Source organism: Mesocricetus auratus, unplaced genomic scaffold, assembly GCF_017639785.1.
Source record: "Mesocricetus auratus isolate SY011 unplaced genomic scaffold, BCM_Maur_2.0 Super-Scaffold_100676, whole genome shotgun sequence".
In the NCBI taxonomy this organism is placed as follows: domain Eukaryota; kingdom Metazoa; phylum Chordata; class Mammalia; order Rodentia; family Cricetidae; genus Mesocricetus; species Mesocricetus auratus.
In genome coordinates this window covers 96,348,638-96,371,321 of record NW_024429266.1, presented here as the reverse complement: position 1 = coordinate 96,371,321, position 22,684 = coordinate 96,348,638, and the positions used below count along the sequence as shown (strand labels likewise).

Below are 22,684 nucleotides of genomic sequence, written 5' to 3'. Positions count from 1 at the left end.
GGCAGAGGCAGAAGCAGGAGGATCTCTGTGGTCTACATCAAGAGTTCTAAGACAGCCAGGACTACATAGAGAGACCTTGTCTCAAAAAAAGAGAAATAAGAGAGAGAGAGAGAGAGAGAGAGAGAGAGAGAGAGAGAGAGAGAGAGAGAGAGAGGGAGGAAAGGAAAGAGAGGAGGGAGAGAGGAAGGAAGGAAGGAAGAAGAAACGTAGAAAGAAAGAAAAAAAGACAGTTGTTTGAGCAACTGCTTTGTGGTCAGGTACTATTTGACGCATGGGTAGAGGAACTAGAGACAGCACAGAAACCTCTGCCAAGGGTCTCGAGTGCATAGATCAGTAGTAGAGCAGCCCAGGTCTTGAGTGCATAGATCAGTAGTAGAGCAGCCCGGCTTCCTGGGTTGCAACCCCAGCATCTGAAAAACGAAACAAATCTGCTTAAATGTTGCCTCTCTCTTAAATGCAGAGCCTGAGGCAAGGGTTCAGGGACAAAGAAAGGACAAAGAAAAGGTGATTTAAAATGAATTTTAGAAGATCCCAGGCTGAGGATGTGGCTCGGTGGGTAGAATGTTTTGCCTCCACACCCAAAGCCCTGGGTTCCATCCCCGGAACTTCGTAAGCCAGGTGTAATGGTGCACAGTTGTTATCCCATCACCCAGAGGTGGGGGCAAGAGGAGTCTAAGGTTATCCTTGGCTACATATTAAGTTCAGGGGCACCCTGAACTACATGAGACCCTCCTCAAAAAAATAAAAATAAAAAGAGCCCAAAGCCTAAATCTTCCTGGGCAGGCTATGTTTGCAACTGTTTCCCCTGATCCTGCTGAGTCCCAGCGGTGTCACAAAATACCACTGAGTTGGTCTAGGAAAGGAATGAGGGCACTGGGCTATTTATTTACAACCCCTGCTGGCTGTAGGTCAGTGGGGATCAGAGGCAGAGATATCCTCCGGGGGATGAGTGATGGGATGGGGAAGCGGGGAGCGGGGCAGGTGTCACACTGCCTTATCCCCCACTCCCAGGAGGAGTACGTGCAGGAGGGCATCCGCTGGACTCCCATCGAATACTTCAACAACAAAGTCGTGTGTGACCTCATCGAGAACAAGCTGGTGAGAACTGAGCTGACTTTAGGGGGTTGGGGGAATCTCTCCAGGCTTCGAAGCTAAATCAGTGTGTCTGGAAAGGGTTTATGATATCCTAGGAGCCCATCCCTGAAATACCTTCCAGCCACCCCATCCAATGATTCTTCCGCTCACCTGTTCGCTGTTCTTTTATTCACTCAGCAAACATTCCCATATGTAACATTTTCAGAGTCACGGAGATCCCTCCAAGTGATAACAGTGTGGGGAGGGGGAAAAGGCACGGATTCCGTGCACTCCAGGAGGGGGAGAAGAGGAGAGGAAGGCAGAGGGAAGGGAACGAGAAAGATCACAATTTAAGCTTATATTTAGGAGTCACCTCCCAGCCCGCCCCCGCCAGCTCACTCAGGGACCTCTACTCCCCTCAGAACCCCCCAGGCATCATGAGCGTGCTAGACGACGTGTGTGCCACAATGCACGCCACCGGCGGCGGCGCGGACCAGACGCTGCTGCAGAAGCTGCAAGCCGCAGTGGGCACCCACGAGCACTTCAACAGCTGGAGCGCAGGTTTCGTCATCCATCACTACGCAGGCAAAGTGCGTGGAACTCCCTTCCGGGCGGGCGCCCCTTCAAATATTCCCGGGGTCCAGGTTGCAAATCCTGACCAGAACCAGGGACGTTTCCCCCTAATCGCCTGGACACCTGCCTTGTGTCCCCTCAGCCAGAGCTGCAGACAAACACTGGCCTCTAATCAGTTTACCCAACTCACAAGGCAGCTCCCAACAGATATGGCAGATGGAACCCAATTGAAACAACAGGTCACCACAGTTCTTCTATGCTGGTACACACACCCAGTACTCAATATAACCTTCTGAACGAAGACAGCCAACATCTGCCTCAGGACTCCACATATGCTAGGACAGATACCTAATCCTAATCCCAGGGACCTGTCCTAGCTTCAATCCCCTACCCTTGAGTTTGACCTATAACTTCCCACCTTTCCCTGCTATTGATCAAACCTTCAGCCCTGACTCTCAACCTGGGCTTCTCCACTTACCTCCAACCCCAGCCTTCATCTTCCAGCTTCAACTGAACATCAGGCTCCTGGGGAACCAAGCCCCAAACAATAGATCACAATCCACCATTTGGAACCACAGATTTCGTCTAACTGCCTGTAACCCCACTCCTCTGAGCTCTGGGCAGGCCACCTGCCCCGACATTCACATATGAAGCTCTTTGCTCCTCACCGACCCTCAACGTTGTCTCCCTCCAGGTCTCCTATAACGTCAGTGGCTTCTGTGAGAGGAATAGAGATGTACTGTTCTCCGACCTTATAGAACTGATGCAGTCCAGTGACCAGTGAGTTGTCCCGTGAGACCTCTGGGACCAACCCCCCCCCCAAGGAATAGAGACCGGGGAACTACCGTGTCTTCCCCAGAACTTGGTTGTACTGTGGACTTTGTGACAATGGTTGTGTGGTCAAGACATGGCTCTGATCTAAAACCCTGAAGGCTGGGGGGTGTAACTCAGTCATGGGTGCCCCCTAGAGTGTGGGGCTTGGATTCCGGTTCTAGGACAGGAAAAGGAAAAAAGAAAAGATCAAGAAACCTTGATCTGCTGACTCTGTGTCCCTCCCCAGAGGAAGCCCCTGAGTTCAGTTACCTTCATGTCTCATCCATAGTGCCTCCCTGCCATCCCCACAGTCCAGTGATTGGATAGTTGCCCTTTACGCAAAGTGAAAACACGTTCCAGAGCTGGCGCCACAGCTCGGTTGGTATTCTAGGCAAGCCCAGGATTCCCTCCTCAGTACTGTACAAACATGGTTGTGCACTCAGGGTGTGGAGGTGGCAGGTGAGTTCAGGGCCATCCTGGGCTCCACAAGACTCTGCCTCAAAGGGACAGAAGGCCTTCAAGTATAGCTCAGCTGGTAGAGTTCATGCCAAATATACAGGAAGCCCTTGATCCCATCCCCAGTGCCACAGAAAACTAGATGTGATGTCCTACACCCATCATCCCAACACCTAGGCTGACCTCCGACTCACTGTGTAACCAAAGGGTGACCTTGAACTTCTGGTTGTGCAGCCGCAATACTATTGGCATGCATGACTGTGCTTGGCATATATGATGCTGTGCTCATGCAAGGCAGCCACCTGCCAACTAAGTCGTACCCCAGGCCCTTGTTAGTTGTTGTTGTTCTAAGACAGGGCTCTCTCTCATGCTTGCACAGTGGTGCATGCTTTTAATCCCAGCACTCGGGAACAAAGGCAAGCAGATCTCTGTGAGTTCGAGGCCAAACTGGTCTATATAGTGAATTCCAGGACAGAGGACAAGTCTCTCTCTCTCTCTCTCTCTCTCTCTCTCTCTCTCTCTCTCTCTCTCTCTCTCTCTCTCTCTCTCTCTCTCTCTCTCTCTCTCTTGGTTGCGAACACACACAAAGTTTCATATAGCCCAAGCTGGCCTTGAACCCACTCTACAGCTGAGGATGAACTTGAACTTCTCCCACCTCCACCCCCTGAGTGCTGGGATGACAGGTGTATACCCTCACAGTTTGCACATGTCTCTATTGTATTTAACATACTGTGTGACTTGCTGTCATCATGGAGTAAGACTAAAAAGTGCAGATAAATCCAGAGACATGGAGACAGTGCCAACGTCACGGCCCCTGTCCCCAGTCAGAGAGAACCCTCTTTGCATCTGGCACTGAGGTGACCCCTACAACTCTGAGGGAAGAAAGAGGATGCCCCAGGGTCTGTCTGCATTACCATCCGCTCCTCTCTCGTGCCTAGAGCCTTCCTACGCATGCTCTTTCCTGAGAAGCTGGATGTAGACAAGAAGGGTCGCCCCAGTACTGCTGGCTCCAAGATCAAGGTAGGCCTGGTGACAGGGAGGGGACGACAGGGGAGGCAAGTCCCACCTGCCCAGACTCTTTATCTCCTTGTTCCAATGCCTGTCTGTTCCCCGAATTTAGGTTCTCAATGTCTGTGGTGCCCTTTGGCCTATAGGGTCTTCCTTCGGCTCTGGATTTAGGAAGAAAAATGGACCACAGTTTGGGCCATCTGTCTTTCCTTCCTTTTCTTCCTCCTCTCCCTCCCTTTCTCTCCCTGTCTCTATCCCTCCTTTCCCTTTCCTTCACTTCCCATATCTTCCCCCCTTTCTCTGCCCTCTCTTCCTCCCTCTCCCCTCCCTCCCTCTCCCCTTCCTTCCACCTTTCCCTCCCCATCCTTGTCTGAAGCTCATTCCTCCTTCCTTTCCCTCTTTCTGTCCCTCCATCTTTCCTCCCTCTCTCCTCCCTCCCTTCCTCTCTAACTCCCTCCCTTCCTGTGCTTGGGGACAGAACCCAAGGTCTTGCACATGCTAAGCATGCATGCTATCCTTGGGTTACACTTTCCAGATCACTTCTTTTTAAAAGGTGTAAATACACCAAAAAAAAAAAAAAGCTACTAGCCAGGCGGTGGTGGCGCACGCCTTTAATCCCAGCACTCGGGAGGCAGAGGCAGGCGGATCTCTGTGAGTTCAAGGCCAGGCTGGACCAACAGCCTCCAAAACAATACAGAGAAACCCTGTCTCGTAAATACCAAAAAAAAAAAAAGGTGTAAATACAAATATACACACATATTAAAGGATGGGCTGTCTTACCCACTTTAAGTGACATTGGCTATGTTCACAGCCATCTCCAAACCTTCTCATCTTTCCAAATTCAAACTCTGTCCCCATTCACAACTAACTCCCCCGCCCCTGGCTTCCAGCGTCTTAGTTTCTGTCTAGAAAGATCTGGTAGTTCTAAACACCTCTTGTGAGTGGCATCACCCAGAATTTGTCTGGCTTGCATCACTCACATAATGTCCTCGGGGGCCATCCCTGCTGGAGTTTGTGTCAGAAAGTCCTACCTCTTAAGGCTGAATGATACCCCACTGTGCGATTGTATTTCATTCACTGTGCAGAAGGGCTGGGTCCACCTTTTGCTGAGGGTTAATAACACTGCAGTGAGCCATCCTAAGCCCACATTCACAGTCGTTTGCTGAGGACTTTGTGATGGTAGCAGATGCAGAATCCTCACACACACAAAAAAATGGCTCAGTCCCACTAGGCAGAAGGAGATGCCGTGGATCAGAGAGGGCAGCTACGGGTCACACTGCATGCCTCATGCCACTTCCCTAGTCCTCCTACTTGGCCCCACAGCTTTCCCCAAATGACTAAAGTACATTGCCCAAGAGTCCAAGGCTGACACCCCAACCCCCACATGCAAGTTCCTTATTTCCAAAGTTGCTGTCCCCTTGAAGACAGGAGGAAGTCTGTTGTTGTTCTGGTTTTTCTATTACTCAGTCATCAGACATCTCCTAAGTACTTATGTGTTAGGCTATGTGGTAAGTGTGGTAGACATGAGACCTCCAAGTTTGGGGTTCAAGAGCTGGGTAGATGTACAGTAGCAGCCGTCATGGAGGGAGCTGAGGGCATATGCACACCTGTGGCTTGCCCCGCCCTCATGGAGGGAGCTGAGGGCATATGCACACCTGTGGCTTGCCCAATCAGCCTCCTCCCATCTTGGATGAATGTTTCTTGATGGGGAGAGCAGGTTACGCATCCTCAAACCTTCCTCACTCCTGCCTTTTCCCTCCGCCTCAGAAACAAGCCAATGACCTGGTGTCCACGCTTAAGAAGTGCACACCCCACTACATCCGCTGCATCAAGCCCAATGAGACCAAGCGGCCCCGGGACTGGGAGGAGAGCAGGTGAATGAGCTCCCCTTCACTCCCGAACAGAGCTAGGCACTCCTTTGACCGGTCACTTACATTCGACCCACAACAAAGCACCAACTTTGGACCCCTCCAGACCACCTTTCAATCCTCTAGGGAGTCAGTGAGATGGCTCAGTAGGTAAAGGCGCTTGCTGCCAAACCTGACGACCTGGGTTCAGTCCTGGGCTCCACACAGTAGAAGGAATGAGCCAACACCAGTAAATTGTCCTCTGACTGCCGCATGCATACAGTGACATGCTCATACGCACACAGGCACACACACACACACACACACCAATAAAAATATAAAATTTCTGTGGCCCCAGAGTTATAGACAGAACTGATGGAGGCACCCCCCACCAATCCCCAGGTAACCCCAGACCGACTGTGAGAGAATCCAAACCCAGTTTCTCAGACCTAAACCCCAGAGATGACCCTAGAACCAACCTCTGGGATGAGCTACAAAAAGAGACACTAGCCACAGACAGACAGACAGACATGTAGACTATAGATAGACCATATGTAGTCAGATGACAGATATAGATAGATGATAAACAGATAACATATAGATAGATGATGTATAGATAGGTGATAGATGATCAAAGGATAGATATAAGATTGATAGATATGGATAGGATGGATGAATAGACTGGATATAGACTGACAGACAGACCGATAGATAAACACATAGATGATTGATTGATATAGACAGATAGACAGACAGATACATAATAGAAGGATAGAGGATAGATGGATAGATGACAGGTAGATGGATAGACAATAGACAGACAGACAAACAGACAGACCAGTCAACCCATGAGATGCCCCAACCACAAATCCAGGTTCCATGCCCCTAGTCTGCTCTGGGCAGCTCCCACTCTCTAAGACTCAGGCCACCTCCCTCCCACAGGGTGAAGCACCAGGTGGAATACCTGGGCCTGAGGGAGAATATCCGGGTTCGAAGGGCAGGCTTTGCCTACCGTCGACAGTTCGCTAAATTCCTGCAGAGGTAAGGCACCTGTCTTCCCTGCCTTGACTGCCTCGACTATTGAAATGGCCAGCCATGGGCCTGCTCCAAATCCCCCACACCCTCATGCCTTCCGCCTCCAGGTATGCCATTCTGACCCCTGAGACATGGCCACGGTGGCATGGAGATGAACGCCAGGGTGTCCAGCATCTGCTTCGTGCTGTCAACATGGAGCCAGACCAGTACCAGATGGGGAGTACCAAGGTCTTTGTTAAGAACCCAGAGTCAGTAAGTGTGCATGCAAGGGAAAAAGTTCTAGGTCAGTTCCCAGACCTCACGTAAATAAAGGTGGGGAGAGAAAACTAAATGTACCAGTGTGTCCTCTGACCTCCACATGACACACACACACGTGCACATATGCACACACATGCACACCCACACAGAGACACACGCATACACACAGACAACAGACACACACACAAATAAATGCAATTTTAAAAAGAAAAAAGTGGTGGCAATTGCCTTTAATCCCAGCACTTGGGAGGCAAAGGTAGGCAGATCTTTGTAAATTCAAGGCCAGCCCGGTCTACAGAGTAAGTTCCAGGACGGCCAGAGCTACACAGAGAAATCTTGTCTTGAGAAAAAAAAAGAAAGAAGGAAGAAAAGAAAAAAAGGATAGGACTGTAGAAAGATTGTGTTATATGAAAAAAACAAAAACGAGTTAGTGATCTTGAACGCTTCTCACCCCCTGAAATGTACTTACAGAGATCAGTCTATGTCCAGGTAGATGTGGGGGGGGGGCTGGCATCAACCCAGGGCCTCACTGTGCTAACCACACGCTCCACCACTGAACTATACCCCAAGTCCTTGATTTAAATTTTGTTCTTGTTAGGGTGAGAAGTGTTTTAAAAACAGAATCTCTTATAGTCCAGGCTGGTCTCAAACTCACTATGCAGCAGAGTCTGGCCTTGAACTCCTGATCCTCCAGCCTCCATCTCCCAGGGGCTGGGAATACAAGCATGCGCCACCGTACTGCACCACCCAGTTTAAGGAGAGAACTCCAAACACAGATGCAGGGAGAAGGATGCAAGGATGAAGGCAGGGATTGGACGGATGCATCTGATGTCTAGTTTGAGGTTGCATCAGAGCATTAGCAGCATCGTGACTCTTATGGGTTGGGTAAATCCCTCTGGTGAAGTGTTAATTTTATTTATGAGAAAGGAGGGTTGCACAAGTGTCAAAGCACATGTGTGGAGCTCAACTTGAAGGGGTGTGATCTCTCCCTTCCACCATGTGAATTCCAGGAACGCAACTTCAAGCCTCCAGACTTAGATGCAAACGTTTTTTTATCCACTGAGCTATTTCTATAGGCCCTAGTCCTTTTTTAAAACACAGAGCCAATTTTGCTTTCAATAGTGTGTCCCAGGCTGTCAAGCTGGCACAGTAAAGTGCTTGTCATGCAAGCCTGAGTTTGGTCCTCAAGAAGACATACCTGTAATCCTGGTGCTGGAAACGGGGAATATGGGATCACTGGCCAGCCAGCCTACCCAGTCAGCAAGCCCTGGCTTCAGAGAAAGACCCTGCCTCAAAAAATAAGGTAGAGGACTGGAAAGATGACTCAGCAGTTAAGAGCACTTGGATCCTCTTCCAGGGGATCCAAGTTCAATTCCCAGTAACCACACGGTGGTTTACAATCCTCTGTTAAGTCCTGCTCCAGATGATCCAGTGCCTCTTCTGGATCTGAGGGCACTGCATGAACATAATGTGTATACAGACAAGCATATGCACACAAAAATAATAACTAAAAAATAAAATAAGGGAGAGAGACATAGAAGACACCCAACATCAACCTCTGGCTTCCAAATGCACACACACACACACACACACACACACACACACACAGACAGACAGAGAGAGAGAGAAAGAGGGAGGGAGGGAGCGAGAGAGGGAGGGAGGGAGAGGGGAGAGAGAGAGAGAGAGAGAGAGAGAGAGAGAGAGAGAGAGAGAGAGAGAGAGAGAGAGAATACTATGCACGAACAGGTGCTCACAGAGGCCAGAGAGGATGTTGGATCCCACACGGGCAGCTGGAGTTGCAGGTGGTTGTGGACTGCCAGACACACCCGTGGGGACTGAACCTGGCTCTTTTGCAAGAGCAGTGGGTACTCTTAACTGGTGTGGCATCTCTCTAGCACACCACTCCTTTCTAACTTAAGGCAGAGGGGCGTGAGTCCCGAAATGGGAAGGAGTCCTAGGTACAGTCATGAAGAGGAAGTGAAAACCATTTTGGGTGGTGAGAACTAACTCAGCTGACAGAGCGCGTTCCTAGCATACAGAAAACCCTGGGTTCCATCCCCCAGCAACACTTAAACCAGAAACGACAGTCCACGCCTGTCCTCCCAGCACTTCGGAGATAGACAGGAGGACCCCCAATTGAGTTTGGCCTCAGCTACATAGCAAGTGTAAGGCTATCCAGGAGGAGGATCCATGGGAAATCATGGACCTGGGAGATGTCAGGACCCAACACCCCTCCCTCCTGCCCAGCTTTTCCTCCTGGAAGAGATGCGAGAGAGGAAGTTTGATGGCTTCGCCCGTACCATCCAGAAAGCTTGGCGGCGCTACATAGCAGTCCGAAAGTATGAGGAGATGCGGGAAGAAGGTGAGGAGCCTCTGTTAGGAGGCTCAGTCTGGGGGCAGGAGGATTAAGGAGAGGCCATGACTTTGAGACACACACGTGTCCCCACAGCTTCCAACATCCTACTGAACAAGAAGGAACGCAGGCGAAACAGCATCAACCGCAACTTCGTCGGGGACTATCTGGGGCTAGAGGAGCGGCCTGAGCTGCGCCAGTTCCTGGCCAAGAGAGAACGAGTGGACTTTGCCGACTCAGTCACCAAGTACGACCGCCGCTTCAAGGTGAGACCTGAGTGGGTGTTCCCACCTGAGGCGGTGCCTCTGCCTACCACCCATATCAGAAGCACACTACCCGTAGGGCCCAGATGCACCCCTGTCCATGGACATCTCTCCTCGCAGACATGCCCCCGCCAAGCTCAGACACACCTATCCACAAGGAAACCCTCCACTGTGGCAGACATTGCTGTCCATCAAACATGACCTCATGAGGCTGGCAGAGTCCTTGCTTAGCATGAACCCTGGGTGCTATCCCCAGTACTACACAAACCAGGCAGGGCGGCAAATGTCTATAATGCCAGCTCTTGGAGGGTTCAGGATTTCAAGGTCACCCTCTACTATACGGTGAGTTCCAGGCCAGCCTGGGCTATGTGAAACCCCAAGGGGTTGGAGAGACACTGTCACGCCCATCCATACTCCCACAGCTGGTAGTAAAGCTGTCTATCAAACCTCTCCTTGTGTAGCCCAGACACACCTATCCATAAGCTACATGCTCATTTTGCCAGATACATCTGTCTACTGCAACATATCCACCTTGCCCAGAAGCCCATTCCACTGGACCACTTCCCTGACCTGGCTTAGACACACCCGTCCATTGGATCCTCCTGCCCTAGCCTCCTGAGCACCAGGATTATAAGTGTGGCCCACTATGATCAGATGGTTTAGGCCATGTACTCTTATCTACCTCTGTAACTTGTATACACTCGCCCAAGCAATCCATACGTTTACATAAACTGGGCTGAGGGCATGTGTGTGCTTAGCATGCAAGGATTCCATTCCCAGCGCAAATCCATTCACATGCATACAGCTTTGTGAACTTTTCCTAGAGAGGCTAACAAATGTCTCTCACTCCAGATAGGACAGGCAACAACAGACCAAAGAAATGACTCCACTGAGGTATAGTTTGGTGATACAATAAGTTTAATTCAGGTTATTTCCAGGAGTGTGGATGAAGGATTGGTTACTTATAGAACCATAGGCAACTTAGAATTGGCTACACCTCCCACCAGAGAAAATGTCTCTCATTCTCTCTCACAAACTATTAGCTGCCAATAGATCTTCAAGGAGGGGTGGGCCTGCATGAGTCCTTCCTCCTAGCAACCCTTAACTGCGTACTCAGGACCTCATGAGTCTCTCACCACCACCAAAAGTTAATGGGTCCAATCTTGGGCAAGTCTCTTGAGGGTAAATGTGTGTGTCACATCCAGAGGACAGCATTCCGCAACACACACAGGGGTCGCCTCTACCAGGCGTTTCTTCTATCTTGTACCTGTTAGCTGGGCCAGACGTCTCTAACTAACATACCCTCACTTTTCTCCTGTTTCTTACACGATTTAGCAACTCACACACCTTCACTTGAAGGGATTTCCCAGTCACCTTCCTGGCAAGCCCCACCCTTGTATAGAGTTGACCCTCCTCCGGTGCCAGCCAGCCATGAGCCTCTGGCCTTGCCTCTCCACAGCCCATCAAAAGGGACTTGATCCTGACCCCCAAGTGTGTGTATGTGATTGGGAGGGAGAAGGTGAAAAAGGGACCGGAGAAGGGTATGGTGCGTGAAGTCCTCAAGAAGAAACTGGAGATCCAGGCCCTTCGCGGGGTGTCCCTCAGGTAAGGCCAAGTCGCCACCTGCCCTGTAGTAACCCACCCATTTTTATCTGGGGGGGGCACACAGCACAGCGCACTGAATGGAGGTCCGTGGAAAGTCATCCACCATGTGAGCCTCAGGGAATGCGACTCAGGTCCGGTCCTACTTTCATGATCGAATCCCTGGTTCTTCACAACTACCACCTTCCCCGGGCTCTTCCTTCTCCGTTCCCCCAATTTGATCCTCACAGATGGGACCCTACAAGCTTTCCTGCACCCTCACTTGGCGCTCTCCTGCCCTTTCCCCAGCACCAGACAGGATGACTTCTTCATCCTCCAAGAAGAGGCTGCTGACAGCTTCTTGGAAAGTATCTTCAAGACCGAATTCGTCAGCCTTCTGTGCAAGCGCTTTGAAGAGGCAGCGCGCAAGCCCCTGCCCCTCACCTTTAGCGACACGTATGCTCCTCCGCCCACAGACAATTCAAACACCACTCTCGGCCCAGCCTGTGCGCAGTGTCCCCTACCTACCACAGGGACCATGGCACCGGTTGGGTGTGGGAGAGGAACCCCAAATGGCGCCCTCAAGATCCTTTCTCTCCCCTAGACTACAGTTTCGGGTGAAGAAGGAAGGCTGGGGCGGAGGCGGTACCCGCAATGTCACCTTCTCCCGCGGGACAGGGGACTTGGCTGTGCTGAAAGCTGGGGGCCGAGCTCTCACGATTAGCATCGGGGATGGACTGCCTAAGAGCACCAGTAAGTCCGTGGGAACCAGAGGTGGGCATCGTGAGGGCGAGGCCCGTTGGGGGCGTGGTTAATAGAGACCAATCAACTTTGTGGGGGTGGAGCCAGCTAGGCTGATCTAGAGAGGCCAAGGCCTCTTGGGTCAAGGTATAGAGGAAGGTATGCATGCTGTCTTAGAGAATGGCCAGTGAGAGAGAGGGACCGTGAAAGGGGCGTGGCCATAGAAGCAATCCCAAACTGTCAGCGGATGGTGGGGCGTGTCCTGGAATGGGAGAGCTCAAAGGGTAGGGAGGGTGAGGGGTAGGGTCAGAAAGGGTGGAATCCACCAGCTAACATGGGAGGACCAATGAGCATGAGCAGAGGCGTGGTCTCAGAACCAGTATGGAGTAATGTTGGAGGAGCTAGTCCAAGGACATGGTCTGGCCTGGTCATTACTCAAATCTATTTCTGCTTTCTTTCTTCTTTCAGAGCCTACACGGAAGGAGTTAGCCCAGGGAAGACCTCGAAGGTCAGCGCAGGCCCCTACTCGAGCAGCCTCTGGGCCCCCCAAAGGTGAGGTGATAATTCTTAGTGACTTCCATTGCCTGTTATGAACTTCAGAATCTAACAACAGTGGCTCAACTCAATATAGCTCCCCCATCTACCACAAGATGCAGGAGAAGCATAGTTGGGAATATCTTTAAGATCTGACCTCTCCCACAGCCCCACACACCACTTATACCCCAGTGGAAGAATGCTTGCTGAACACGCAAAAAGCCATCTAAGCCGGGTGTTGGTGGTGCACACCTTTAATCCCAAGCACTCGGGAGGCAGAGGCAGGCAGATCTCTGTGAATTCGAGGCCAGCCTTGCCTACAGAGCGAGTTCCAGGACAGCCTCCAAAACAATACAGAGAAACCCTGTCTCGAAAAACCAAAAAAAAAAAAAAAAAAAAAAAAAAAGCCATCTAAATCTGGGTCTGTCAACTGCACAGGGAATTTGAGGAGTTTGAGGTCAAACTGGACTACAAGAGACCCTGTCTCAGAGAGAGAGAGAAAGAGACAGAAACAGAGAGAGACAGAGACACAGAGACAGACAGAGACAGAGGAGAGGAGGAGGGAGGGGAAGAAGAGGAGGAGGAAGAAGCAGAAAAGAGGTGAAGAAGAAGAGGGGAGAAGGAGATTCTATCCGCAGAGCCCAAGTGAAGGTGGAAAGAGGGAGCCAAGTCCACAGAGTTGGCCTCAGACCTCGATGTGCGTGCTGAGGTATGTGCCCCAAACATATAATAATACATAAAGCCACTCACAAAAGCTCGGGTATACCAGCACCTTGTAAAGCTTCCCTATAGATGCTCCTACCTCCAGGGTCCTTCATTCAGACTCTGTCCTTTTCTTTTTATTTGTTCTGGTGGTTTGGTTTTTGGTTTCTGGAGATAGGGTGTCTTGCCCTAGCTGTCCTGGAACTCGCTCCATAGACCAGGTTGGCTTCATACTCAGAGATTTACCTGCCTCTTCCTCCCCAGGTGCTAGGGTTAAAGGTGAGCATCGCTACTTCCTGCCCTCAAACGCAGTCCTGACCATACTGGGTTGAGAGCAGCTGCATCTTCTGTCAGGCTCAGAACTTAGAGCCAGTTCCTCAAATGTTCACACATGACACATATTTCTATCTCTGCTTCCACCATAGGCATGAATCGAAATGGGGTACCACCCTCTTCCCGGGCGGGGCCTCTACCCCTGGAGATCACATCTGGAAGGAGTTCCCAGAGGCCTCCCCAGGGCCCTCCATCCTCAACCCTAGGAGCCAGCAGACGTCCCCGGGCACAGCCACCTTCAGAGCACAACACAGAATTCCTCAATGTGCCTGACCAGGGTGTGGCAGGGTAGGTGGAGAGGGGTGGAGGGCACAGCCCCAGGAGGTGGTCAGGGGATGGAGAAATATCTAGGAGTATCCGTGATGAGACCCACGCTATCTCCTACAGCATACAGAGGAAGCGAAGCATAGGGCAGAGACCTGTGCCAGGTGTGGGCCGGCCCAAGCCACAACCCCGGATCCATGTGCCGAGGTGCCGGGCACTGTACCAATACATAGGCCAAGATGTGGATGAGCTGAGCTTCAATGTGAATGAAGTCATTGAGATCCTCATGGAAGGTTTGTATTCTGGGGTGGAGAGTGGGGAGTGTTCAGAACCCTGACGCAATGAGGCAGCCATGCGTTACTGCATAGCCTTCCCATCCATGCAACAACTAGGGGCAAGGGCCAGTGAGTGGCCCTGTAGGTAAAGGTCACTGTCACCTAACCTAACAACCTGAGTTCCATCCCCAGGACTCACACAGTGGAAAAGAGAATGGACTCCGACCTACACACACACACACACACACACACACACACACACACACACACACACACACACACACGACTGGGGAGATGGCTTTGAGATGAAAGCTCTTGCCTTGAAACCTGAGGACCAGATACTGATTCCCACATACCGGCAAATGCTGGGTGGGTGTGGCCAACTATCCGTAATTCCAGGCTCCCAAGACAGAGACAGGATCCCCAGAGCAAGCCAGCTAGTAAGCATAGCCACGTCGTGGAGCTTTGGTTCTGGCTGAGAGATTCTGCCTCAGTGAATGGGGTGGACGAGCAGAAGGGGATGATGATGTGGGGTCTCCACATGCATGTGCACCCACATACATGGCCACCTGCACACATGCAAACACATACAACACAGAGGTGCAAACCATGCATGCACATTGTGGAAAAAGAAAGGGTAATTAAAAAAAAAAAACCTTAAAGCTGAGTGCAGTGGTGCATGCTCCTAAAAATAAATAAATAAATAAGCAGACAGGGTATCCGGCTCTCAGCCTCACCAGAGCTGCACAGTCTGGATAACCTAGTCTCTGAACATTGCCTTCCTAAAGCACATAGGGCTGTGGTCTCTTTTCATCACACCTCATGCCTAAGCCTCTTCCTTATTTTGTTTTGAGACAAGGTCATGCTATGTTGCCTTTGAACTCACCTAAGGAGCACCTCCCTCAGCCTCCGGTGTGCTGAGGTGACAGGAAAGCACCGCCGTACCAGGCTGCAGTCTTATTTTTACAGATAAGCCTGACTTTACGAATCCTTGTGAGTAGGAAGGACGCTGAGTCTACCCAATTCCTACCTTCATCCTCTGGGATGACGCCAGAAGGGCAGTAGACTCATCACACACTCCAGAAGTGGATGGTGAGGCCTCCTGGATGTCATGGCTATTCCTGGCTACACCTGGGGGTCGAAGGAAGGCATCTGTAGAAGGAGGTCATTGGACAGAGGAGTGCAAGCAAATTGTCTAGAGAGTTCAGACTCACCTCACATCCATGAGGTGCTGTATCCCATCCTCAATGCAAGGGAGGGATGAGGGAGAGGATGGGAGAGAGAGGGAAGTTGGGACGCTGGGGATATGGCTCACCAATAAGCTGCTCCGCAGTGGAACCCTTTTTTAGTATATGTGCTGCCGAAGTGAGCACCCGCAGTGGAACCCTTACCTAGCATGGCAAGGCCCTGGATTCCATCCCCAACGCCCTGCCTCCAGATCCAAATAGCCATGTGCGGCGGCACAAGCATATGGTCCTAGAACTTCGAGGACTGTTCCTCAGGAGGACGGAGAGTATAAAGCAGGGCTACTCAGGGAGACAGAACCAATCTCCAAACAAAAATGAGTGGGGTTGCCCACCGTATAATCACAGTCTTCAGAGGACAGTGGCAGGAGGGTAAGGAGTCCAAGGACAACCTCAGCAACATAGTACACACATGCACACATGTCTTGGTGTGTATATGTATGTATCTGTGTGTATGTGCATGTATGCATCTGTGTGTATGTGTGTGAGTGCACACATGTGCACTCCTGTGTTTTACAAAAGGTGCACGTGTGTGGTGGTGTGCACGCAGAGGTCAGAGGGCAATTTAGGGGCCCTTACCTTCCACCTTGTTTGAGACAGCGTATTTTGTTGCTTGCTGCCCTATATGCCAGGCTAGCAGACGCAAGAGTTTTCCTGGATTCTCCTGTCTCTACCTCCTGTTTCACCACAGAGCTGGGGTAACAGATATGTCATACACCATTGCATCTGACTTTCATGGGTTCTGAGAAACCAAACTCAGGTCCTCACGCATGCATGACAAGTACTTTATCAACTAAGCCATCCCCCCAGCCCCCTGCATTGTGCTTTGAAGATATCCAGAGCCACACAATACCGTGTCTCCAAAGCAACAAAATATCCAAGGTGAATAGAAGATAGATACAAAGCGCTCTTTCTCTGGTGTACACTGGACTCCTCCAGCTCTTCTCTCCCACAGATCCCTCTGGCTGGTGGAAGGGCCGGCTGCATGGCCAGGAAGGTCTCTTCCCAGGAAACTATGTGGAGAAGATCTGATTGTCCAGCCACAAGCCTGCCTGCTTGCCTTCCAGGGAGCCAAGCCCTGCAACTAGGAGCTTTGATTACCCTGGCTGCACTGGCCAGAATGCTCAGGCCAGTGGCCTCCAGCCCACTGAGGACCCTGTGTGTGTAGGATCACCAATGATTCATCCCGTGCCTGATGCTGGCCTGCCACGAGTTGAATCGCTGTTCAAGTCTTCATTTTGTCGTATGTCCAATGATTCGCTGCAGAACCTACCTCCCAGCTGCCTTGTGTGTATGAGGTGAACCATGTTCGGCCCTGTGAACAAAGTGCTGTGCATAGTCCAGGGTTAGGGGACTTTAACAGTCAGGCCTTCCCATCTTCCTGTTGTCACTGAGGCAATAAATGTGTCAAGTAAAAGCAAGGAGTAAATTACTGAGTTCTGGGGCCGGGGATGTGGCTTAGTTGGTGGAGTGCTTGCCTCTCAAGCATGAGGCCCCAGGTTTCATCAGGACCACGTAAAACTGGGCATGGTGGTACATGACTGTGATCTCAGTGCTTGGGAGATGGGGACGGGAAGATCAAGAGTTCAAGGTCAGCCTTGACTACTGACTAGCTAATTGTTAAAATTTTTTTAAATATTTATTTCTGTCTCTGTCTGTCTGTCTGTCTGTCTCTCTCTCTCTCTCTCTCTCTCTGTGTGTGTGTGTGTGTGTGTGTGTGTGTGTGTGTGTGTGTGTTGGTCTGAGGATAACTTTGTGAAGTTAGTTCTCTCCTTCCACCATGCAGATTCCAGGAATCAAACTCAGGTCATCAAGCTCAGTAGTGAGGACGTTTGCCCACTAAGCCATCTCACCAGCCCCTACATAGCTGATTTTGAGGATGTCCTGGGCTATCTGAGATCCTTTTTGGGGGGTTAGAGGAAGGCTGCCCAGGAAAGCCCATCTAATCCTTCTCCTTCTGCATTTGGTCAAGAAACCAAGCTTGGCTGGTATATCAAGCACAAGGATGCAGGGGGTCTCATCAGGCTTCTTGTTGGCCAAGCATTCTGCAAAAGCTCACAAGCCATCCATAACTCCAGTCTCAGGGCAACACCATCTTCTGGCTTCCCTGGGCAGCAGGCACATACATGGCACACACACGCGCATGTAGACAAAGCCTTACATACATAAATAAAACCAAATATTTAAAATAATAACGATAGTGCATAAACTGTTTGAGGCAAGTAGAGGCGCTTCCTACCAAGCCTGACAAACATGGGTTTCATGATGAAGACTCACGTGACAGAAGAGAACTAATTCTTGCTAACTGTCCTGCAACCTCTGCATGCATAACATGGAACATGTTCACCCATACACACACAGCAAAAAAAAAAAGTTTAATAAAAAGTAAAGGGTTGGGGATATAGCCCAGTTGGTAGTGTTCGCTGAGCGTGTGTGAAGGCCTGAGCTCCAACCCAGATCTGAAATGGAAGGAAAGGGAACAGAAGGGACGAAGATAAACAAGGTTGACAGCAGTAGCTCAGAGATACAGGGCCTCCCTAGCATGTAAGACGTCCTGGGTTCTGCCGGGCAGTGGTGGTGCACACCTTTAACCCCAGCACTCAGGAGGCAGAGACAAGTGGATCTCTGTGAGTTCGAGGCCAGCCTGGTCTACAAGAGCTGGCTAGCTTCAGGACAGCCAGGACAGCTAGAGCTACACAGAGAAACCCTGTCGGGAAAAACAAACAAACAACTAGTCCTGGGTTCCATCCCCAGCTCTGCATCACCAGGCACTCAGAGGGTGAAAGCAGAAGATCAGGAGTGCAAAGTCATCCTTTGCTACAAAGCAACTTTGAGGCCAGCCTGGGCTACACAAACGAAGGGAAGAAGAGGAGAAGGGGAGGAGGAGGAGAGAGGCAGAAGGGTTTTCCATTCTTTTCCTTCAAACTCACCATGCAGATTGCTCTCCCCGCCTGGCACTTTGGGGTATAGTCGCCTGTCTCCACTGGCATAGAGGAGACCCCACTAACAGGAAATAAGGCTTCTAAGCATGGTGGATGATTAAGTGTTGACCAGGGAGCTGGGATTGGAGGGAAAGGGTAGGGCTTGACATATTCCGAAGGACAGCTTTGCATATTGAGGTTAGGGACAGCTCCAGACTGAACCGCTGTCACCTCAAACGTACCCAATCCTCAGGCCCCACATCCTGTGGCCTCTTTCACAAAATTTCTTACATCCGGCCCCTCCTCCCCTTTCCTTGTGGCCCTGTTCTTTCCTGGGCCTCACCCCATCCTTCCTTCCCCAGTACAAACACACCTCACAGCCTTGCAGCAAAACGAGGTCAAGGTTCTAGGTCAAGTGCTCGGCTAAATACACACAGTCCCAGGTTGAGTCCTCAGTGCTAAGGCCCTAGCCCAGCTGGCTATGTGCGTGTCTAAATACACAAAGTTCCAGCTTGGGTCCCCAGTTGTGGTATATACCCACAATCCCAGCACTCTGGATATGGAGGCAGGAGAGTGAAAATACAAAGTTATCCTTGGCTACCTACTTGAGAATTTCACACAAAATATTTTGAACATATTCACCACCATCCCTAGCTTCTCCCATAACCACCCTCTCCCCACCCTCCCATCCATTCCAAATAAACCTTAAGATTACTTTCTGTCTTTTTTTTAATCTCTCCATCGAATCTAGCTTGTGCTGCCTCTTTATTTTTGGAAATTGGGTCTGCTTTGACGTGTAGTCAACCTCCCAGGGGTCACTGTGTTGTGCCCAGACTCTGAATCCCAAAAACCACCAAGAGACCAGATCCGATGTAAAAGCAAAGAGTCTTTAATTTATGAGTCAACTTGGGTCCTCCATCTGACTGACACAGTTGGTGGAGTAGAAGGGACCCCAAGCAGCAGTGGAGCAGGGCATATATTGGGGTAGAGCAGGGGGAGTGTCTTGGGGTCCGCTAGTTGCATAGCAACAGACTCAGGATTGGTGCACCTCCGGCCAGGGGAACCTGTCCTGAGCTGGTTGGTCAGCTGTAGCTGCAGGAAGGTTGCTGTACCCTACAGGCCCTCCCAGGGCAGTTGCTATGCCCTGCGTTCCACTATTATCAGTAAAGCACATTCAGAGCCCACCAGCTAACTTCTGATTGGTTCCTTGCCACATGGAGGGCATCTGGTGGTGGCTTCTGATGTTGCTGAGTCAGAGGCCTACGTCTTGCTGGGTCTTTTCTGTACCCTGTCATGGCTTCCAAAGCAGGGGCTTAGTGAGGGTCTGAGCCCTTCAACTGTTCCCTTGTTGTTATCTGCCATCTCTGACTCCTACACTCTTTGCGACATTTCTTCTGAGAAGATGACCTGTTGGGTAAAGCCTTCCTGCCAGCCTGGTTCCAGAGCCGCATCAGTCCCAAATGGACACACAGGAGGCTATATTAATTATGAAGCTGTTGGCAGTTTGCTTGGTTTCTTACTGGCTATCTCTGACTTAAGTATTTACTCCCATAATTGTTAATCTAAGTATTTCTCTTACCGGAGAAAGGGTCCGGACTTCTTACCCCTATGGCGCCTACATGGTGACTCCCTGTGTTTCTCCTTCCCAGAGTCCTCCTCGACTCCTAGTCCCACCTATCTTGCTTCCCTATTGGCCAACAGTGCTTTATGCAACAACCAATAAGAGACAGATTTCAGAATGACATCTCCCATCAATGAGCCTGGAGGGAGAGGTGTGACATATTGGTGCCATTTAGAGGCAAACGTTCAACAGTCTTTTATTCTCTGCATGTTGGCCAACTAGGGAGACCCTGTCTGGTTGTTTTTGTTTTCAAGAATTAGCACATTTATTATTTTATTATTTTACATATACAAGTGTTTTGCTTGTATGTTGAGCCATCTCTCCATCCCCCAGATGTTCTTCTAAATAAGACCTTACTAGGCACATGTGGTGACGCATCTGTGACCCCAGTACTAAAGAATCTAAAGAGGGCTGGGCACAGTAACATTCCCAGTGCTTTGCTGCATCCTTGGGACTCCTCAACAATCTATTGTTGTTAGGGGATTTCTTGTTTGTTTATGAGATAGGGTCTCACTCTGTAGCCCTGGCTAGCCTGGGACTATTATGTAAAGCAGACTGGACTTTTCACAGAGATCAGACTGTTTCTACCTCCTAAATATTGGGATTAAAGATTAAACATTCCTGACTTGTTTTAGTTTTGGTTTTTGTTTAGTTTTTTTTTTAAAGATTTGTTTGTTTATTGGTTTATTGTATATAAAGTGTTGTGCCTGCATGTATACCTTCACACCAGAAGAGGGCACCAGATCTCATTATTATAGATGGTCTTGAGCCACCACGTGGCTGCTGGGAATTGAACTCGAGACCTCTGGAAGAGCAGTCAGTGCTCTCAACTTCTGAGCCAATTCTCCAGCCCTTGTTTCAGTTTTTTTTTTTTTGAGACAGGATCTCATGTGGTAGAAGCTAGTATTGAATTTTATATATAGCTGAAGATGACCTTGAACTCCTGACCTTCCTGCCTCCCTCTGCCTTCCAGTGCTAGGATGACACGTGCACTAACACAGATGGTTTACGTGGTTCTAGCGACCAAACCTGTGGCTTTGTGCATGCTAGCTGAGCAATCTACTAACTAAGTGGCATCCCCGGCCCTCTTTCCCAGTTTCAGTTTCAGTTTTGTAAAGATTTACTTTATTATTTGTTTATGTGTATGTGCGTATCTGTGTGAGCACAAGTGCCAGCAGAAGACGAGAGCCAATTCCCGGGAACTAGAGTTATAGATACCTGAGAGCAGCCATGTGAACTGGGGTCCTCTGCAAGAGTTCAACTTCCGAGCCGTCTCTCCAGCCCCCATCTTTCTCAGGTTCTAGATGTCTTCTAACCATCTTCTTTGCCTGTAGTGGCATGTACAGACTCTTAGTTTACCTCAAAATATACTGCACATAAAGTCTACAATTGCTTATGACTCAGTAAACATCTCCTGAATGGTTGAATGTCTATAGATCTAAGATCTAAGTTCTACTTAACCATTTGTCTCCAAGCCCATCCTGCAAAGGATCACCAGAAAGAGAGGCCGTACCTTCCCCAATGTAGCTAGCTGCTCCATCCTGCAGGAAGCTCCTTAAGCCAGAAGGTCAACAATTCAAAGCAGCTTCAGGAAGTCCCTGAAACTGACCAGATTCACTAGGTCCCTCACTGCCAGAGTAAATAATACAGGTTTCTCAGAGTCACTTTCAGAAGAGCCAGTCTTCAAAGAAGACTCTGAGATCCACCCAACTGTCTGGAAAAGGTTTAGACCAACTGAATCACTTGGAAAGGACACTCTCCAGCCTGTTGAGCTGCCTACAGGCTGTGCAGTGTGTTCCAGCTTCCTAGCTTTTGTGAACTGTCACTCATTAATGGGTGGGTTTTGGTGATGAAACTGTCTTTGAGTCATTTCTGCTTCTGTAAGTAACCTCCCACCCATATTCCTATAAGTAACCCCAATAAAACTCTTGATTCACAAAGGTGGGTTCCCTATCTAAGATGAGTAAATGTGTTTGTGTCTCCCTAGAAAAAGTCTTGTCACATGACATTACCTACCTCAGAGCATGAAACTCCTGAGTTCAGATCCCCAGATACCAAGTAAATACCAGGTAGGCCCTGGGGCCCTCCTGGAATTTCAGCCTCAGATGGTGGAGACAAAGGATGCCCAGCACAAGAACTCTGGGTTTTATTGAGAGGTTCTGCCTCATTGAATAAGGAGGAAGAGCCACAGAGGATTATTCCCCACATCAACTTCCAGCTCCCACATGCACAAGCAGCCAGGTACACATGCACCCACACACATGTGCACATGTACCCACATGAAAACCCTCCACAAACATGTATGCACATATACATTGCACCACACACATGAAAATGGAAAAATAAATATTCACCAGTGTGAACATTTACATATACACCAGAAAACATTCTTTCTTTCATTTCCACCTCTCACACGACCCACAGGACCCACCCAAGTTCTCTTTCTGACCTCCACACCATGTCTTCATTCTGGTTCCACAGTGCCGAGAGCTCCTCATTGTTCCTTGCCAAGGGGAATTTGTTCCTTGCCAGTTCGGGATATCTGTGCCAGCTTCCCAGAGTGCTCTGCTTCCCCAGACATCAAAGCACAGCTCAAGTCTCCCCCTTTGACAGGCTTCCCTGACTCAGCGTTTCCACGCACTTCTTCTGTTTGTTTTCTTATCTCATAGGATAGATCCAAGATCATTTCTCTGCTGTTGTTGATTTATTGTCACTCTGTTTCCAGTGGTTGACTCCAGTCTCCCAAGAGCAGTGCTAAGTCCCTTCCTAGCTCATAGCATGCCCCTAA

General features: G+C 49.9%; 1 protein-coding gene and 1 long non-coding RNA gene across 2 annotated transcripts in view; one reads left to right on the top strand and one right to left on the bottom strand.

Annotated features, from left to right (window-relative positions):
- Positions 1-16,771, top strand: part of Myo1f (myosin IF) — a 43,013-nt gene extending 26,242 nt beyond the window's left edge. Inside the window, exons 13-28 of the mRNA XM_005081329.4 lie at positions 1,012-1,098; positions 1,497-1,664; positions 2,342-2,427; positions 3,855-3,936; positions 5,692-5,798; positions 6,714-6,812; positions 6,914-7,058; positions 9,312-9,426; positions 9,514-9,683; positions 11,140-11,285; positions 11,571-11,717; positions 11,866-12,014; positions 12,471-12,554; positions 13,664-13,859; positions 13,959-14,128; positions 16,310-16,771. Of these exons, the coding sequence (XP_005081386.1) occupies positions 1,012-1,098; positions 1,497-1,664; positions 2,342-2,427; positions 3,855-3,936; positions 5,692-5,798; positions 6,714-6,812; positions 6,914-7,058; positions 9,312-9,426; positions 9,514-9,683; positions 11,140-11,285; positions 11,571-11,717; positions 11,866-12,014; positions 12,471-12,554; positions 13,664-13,859; positions 13,959-14,128; positions 16,310-16,386 (2,028 nt within the window). The 3' untranslated portion in view covers positions 16,387-16,771. The remainder of the gene's footprint in view (positions 1-1,011; positions 1,099-1,496; positions 1,665-2,341; positions 2,428-3,854; positions 3,937-5,691; positions 5,799-6,713; positions 6,813-6,913; positions 7,059-9,311; positions 9,427-9,513; positions 9,684-11,139; positions 11,286-11,570; positions 11,718-11,865; positions 12,015-12,470; positions 12,555-13,663; positions 13,860-13,958; positions 14,129-16,309) is intronic.
- Positions 140-15,497, bottom strand: LOC121136803. Its single transcript, XR_005873953.1, has 4 exons — positions 15,141-15,497; positions 2,126-2,172; positions 1,246-1,364; positions 140-410 (listed from the first exon to the last, which is right to left on the bottom strand). It is a non-coding gene; the product is annotated as an uncharacterized LOC121136803 (long non-coding RNA).
- Positions 16,772-22,684: the final 5,913 nt, after the last annotated feature.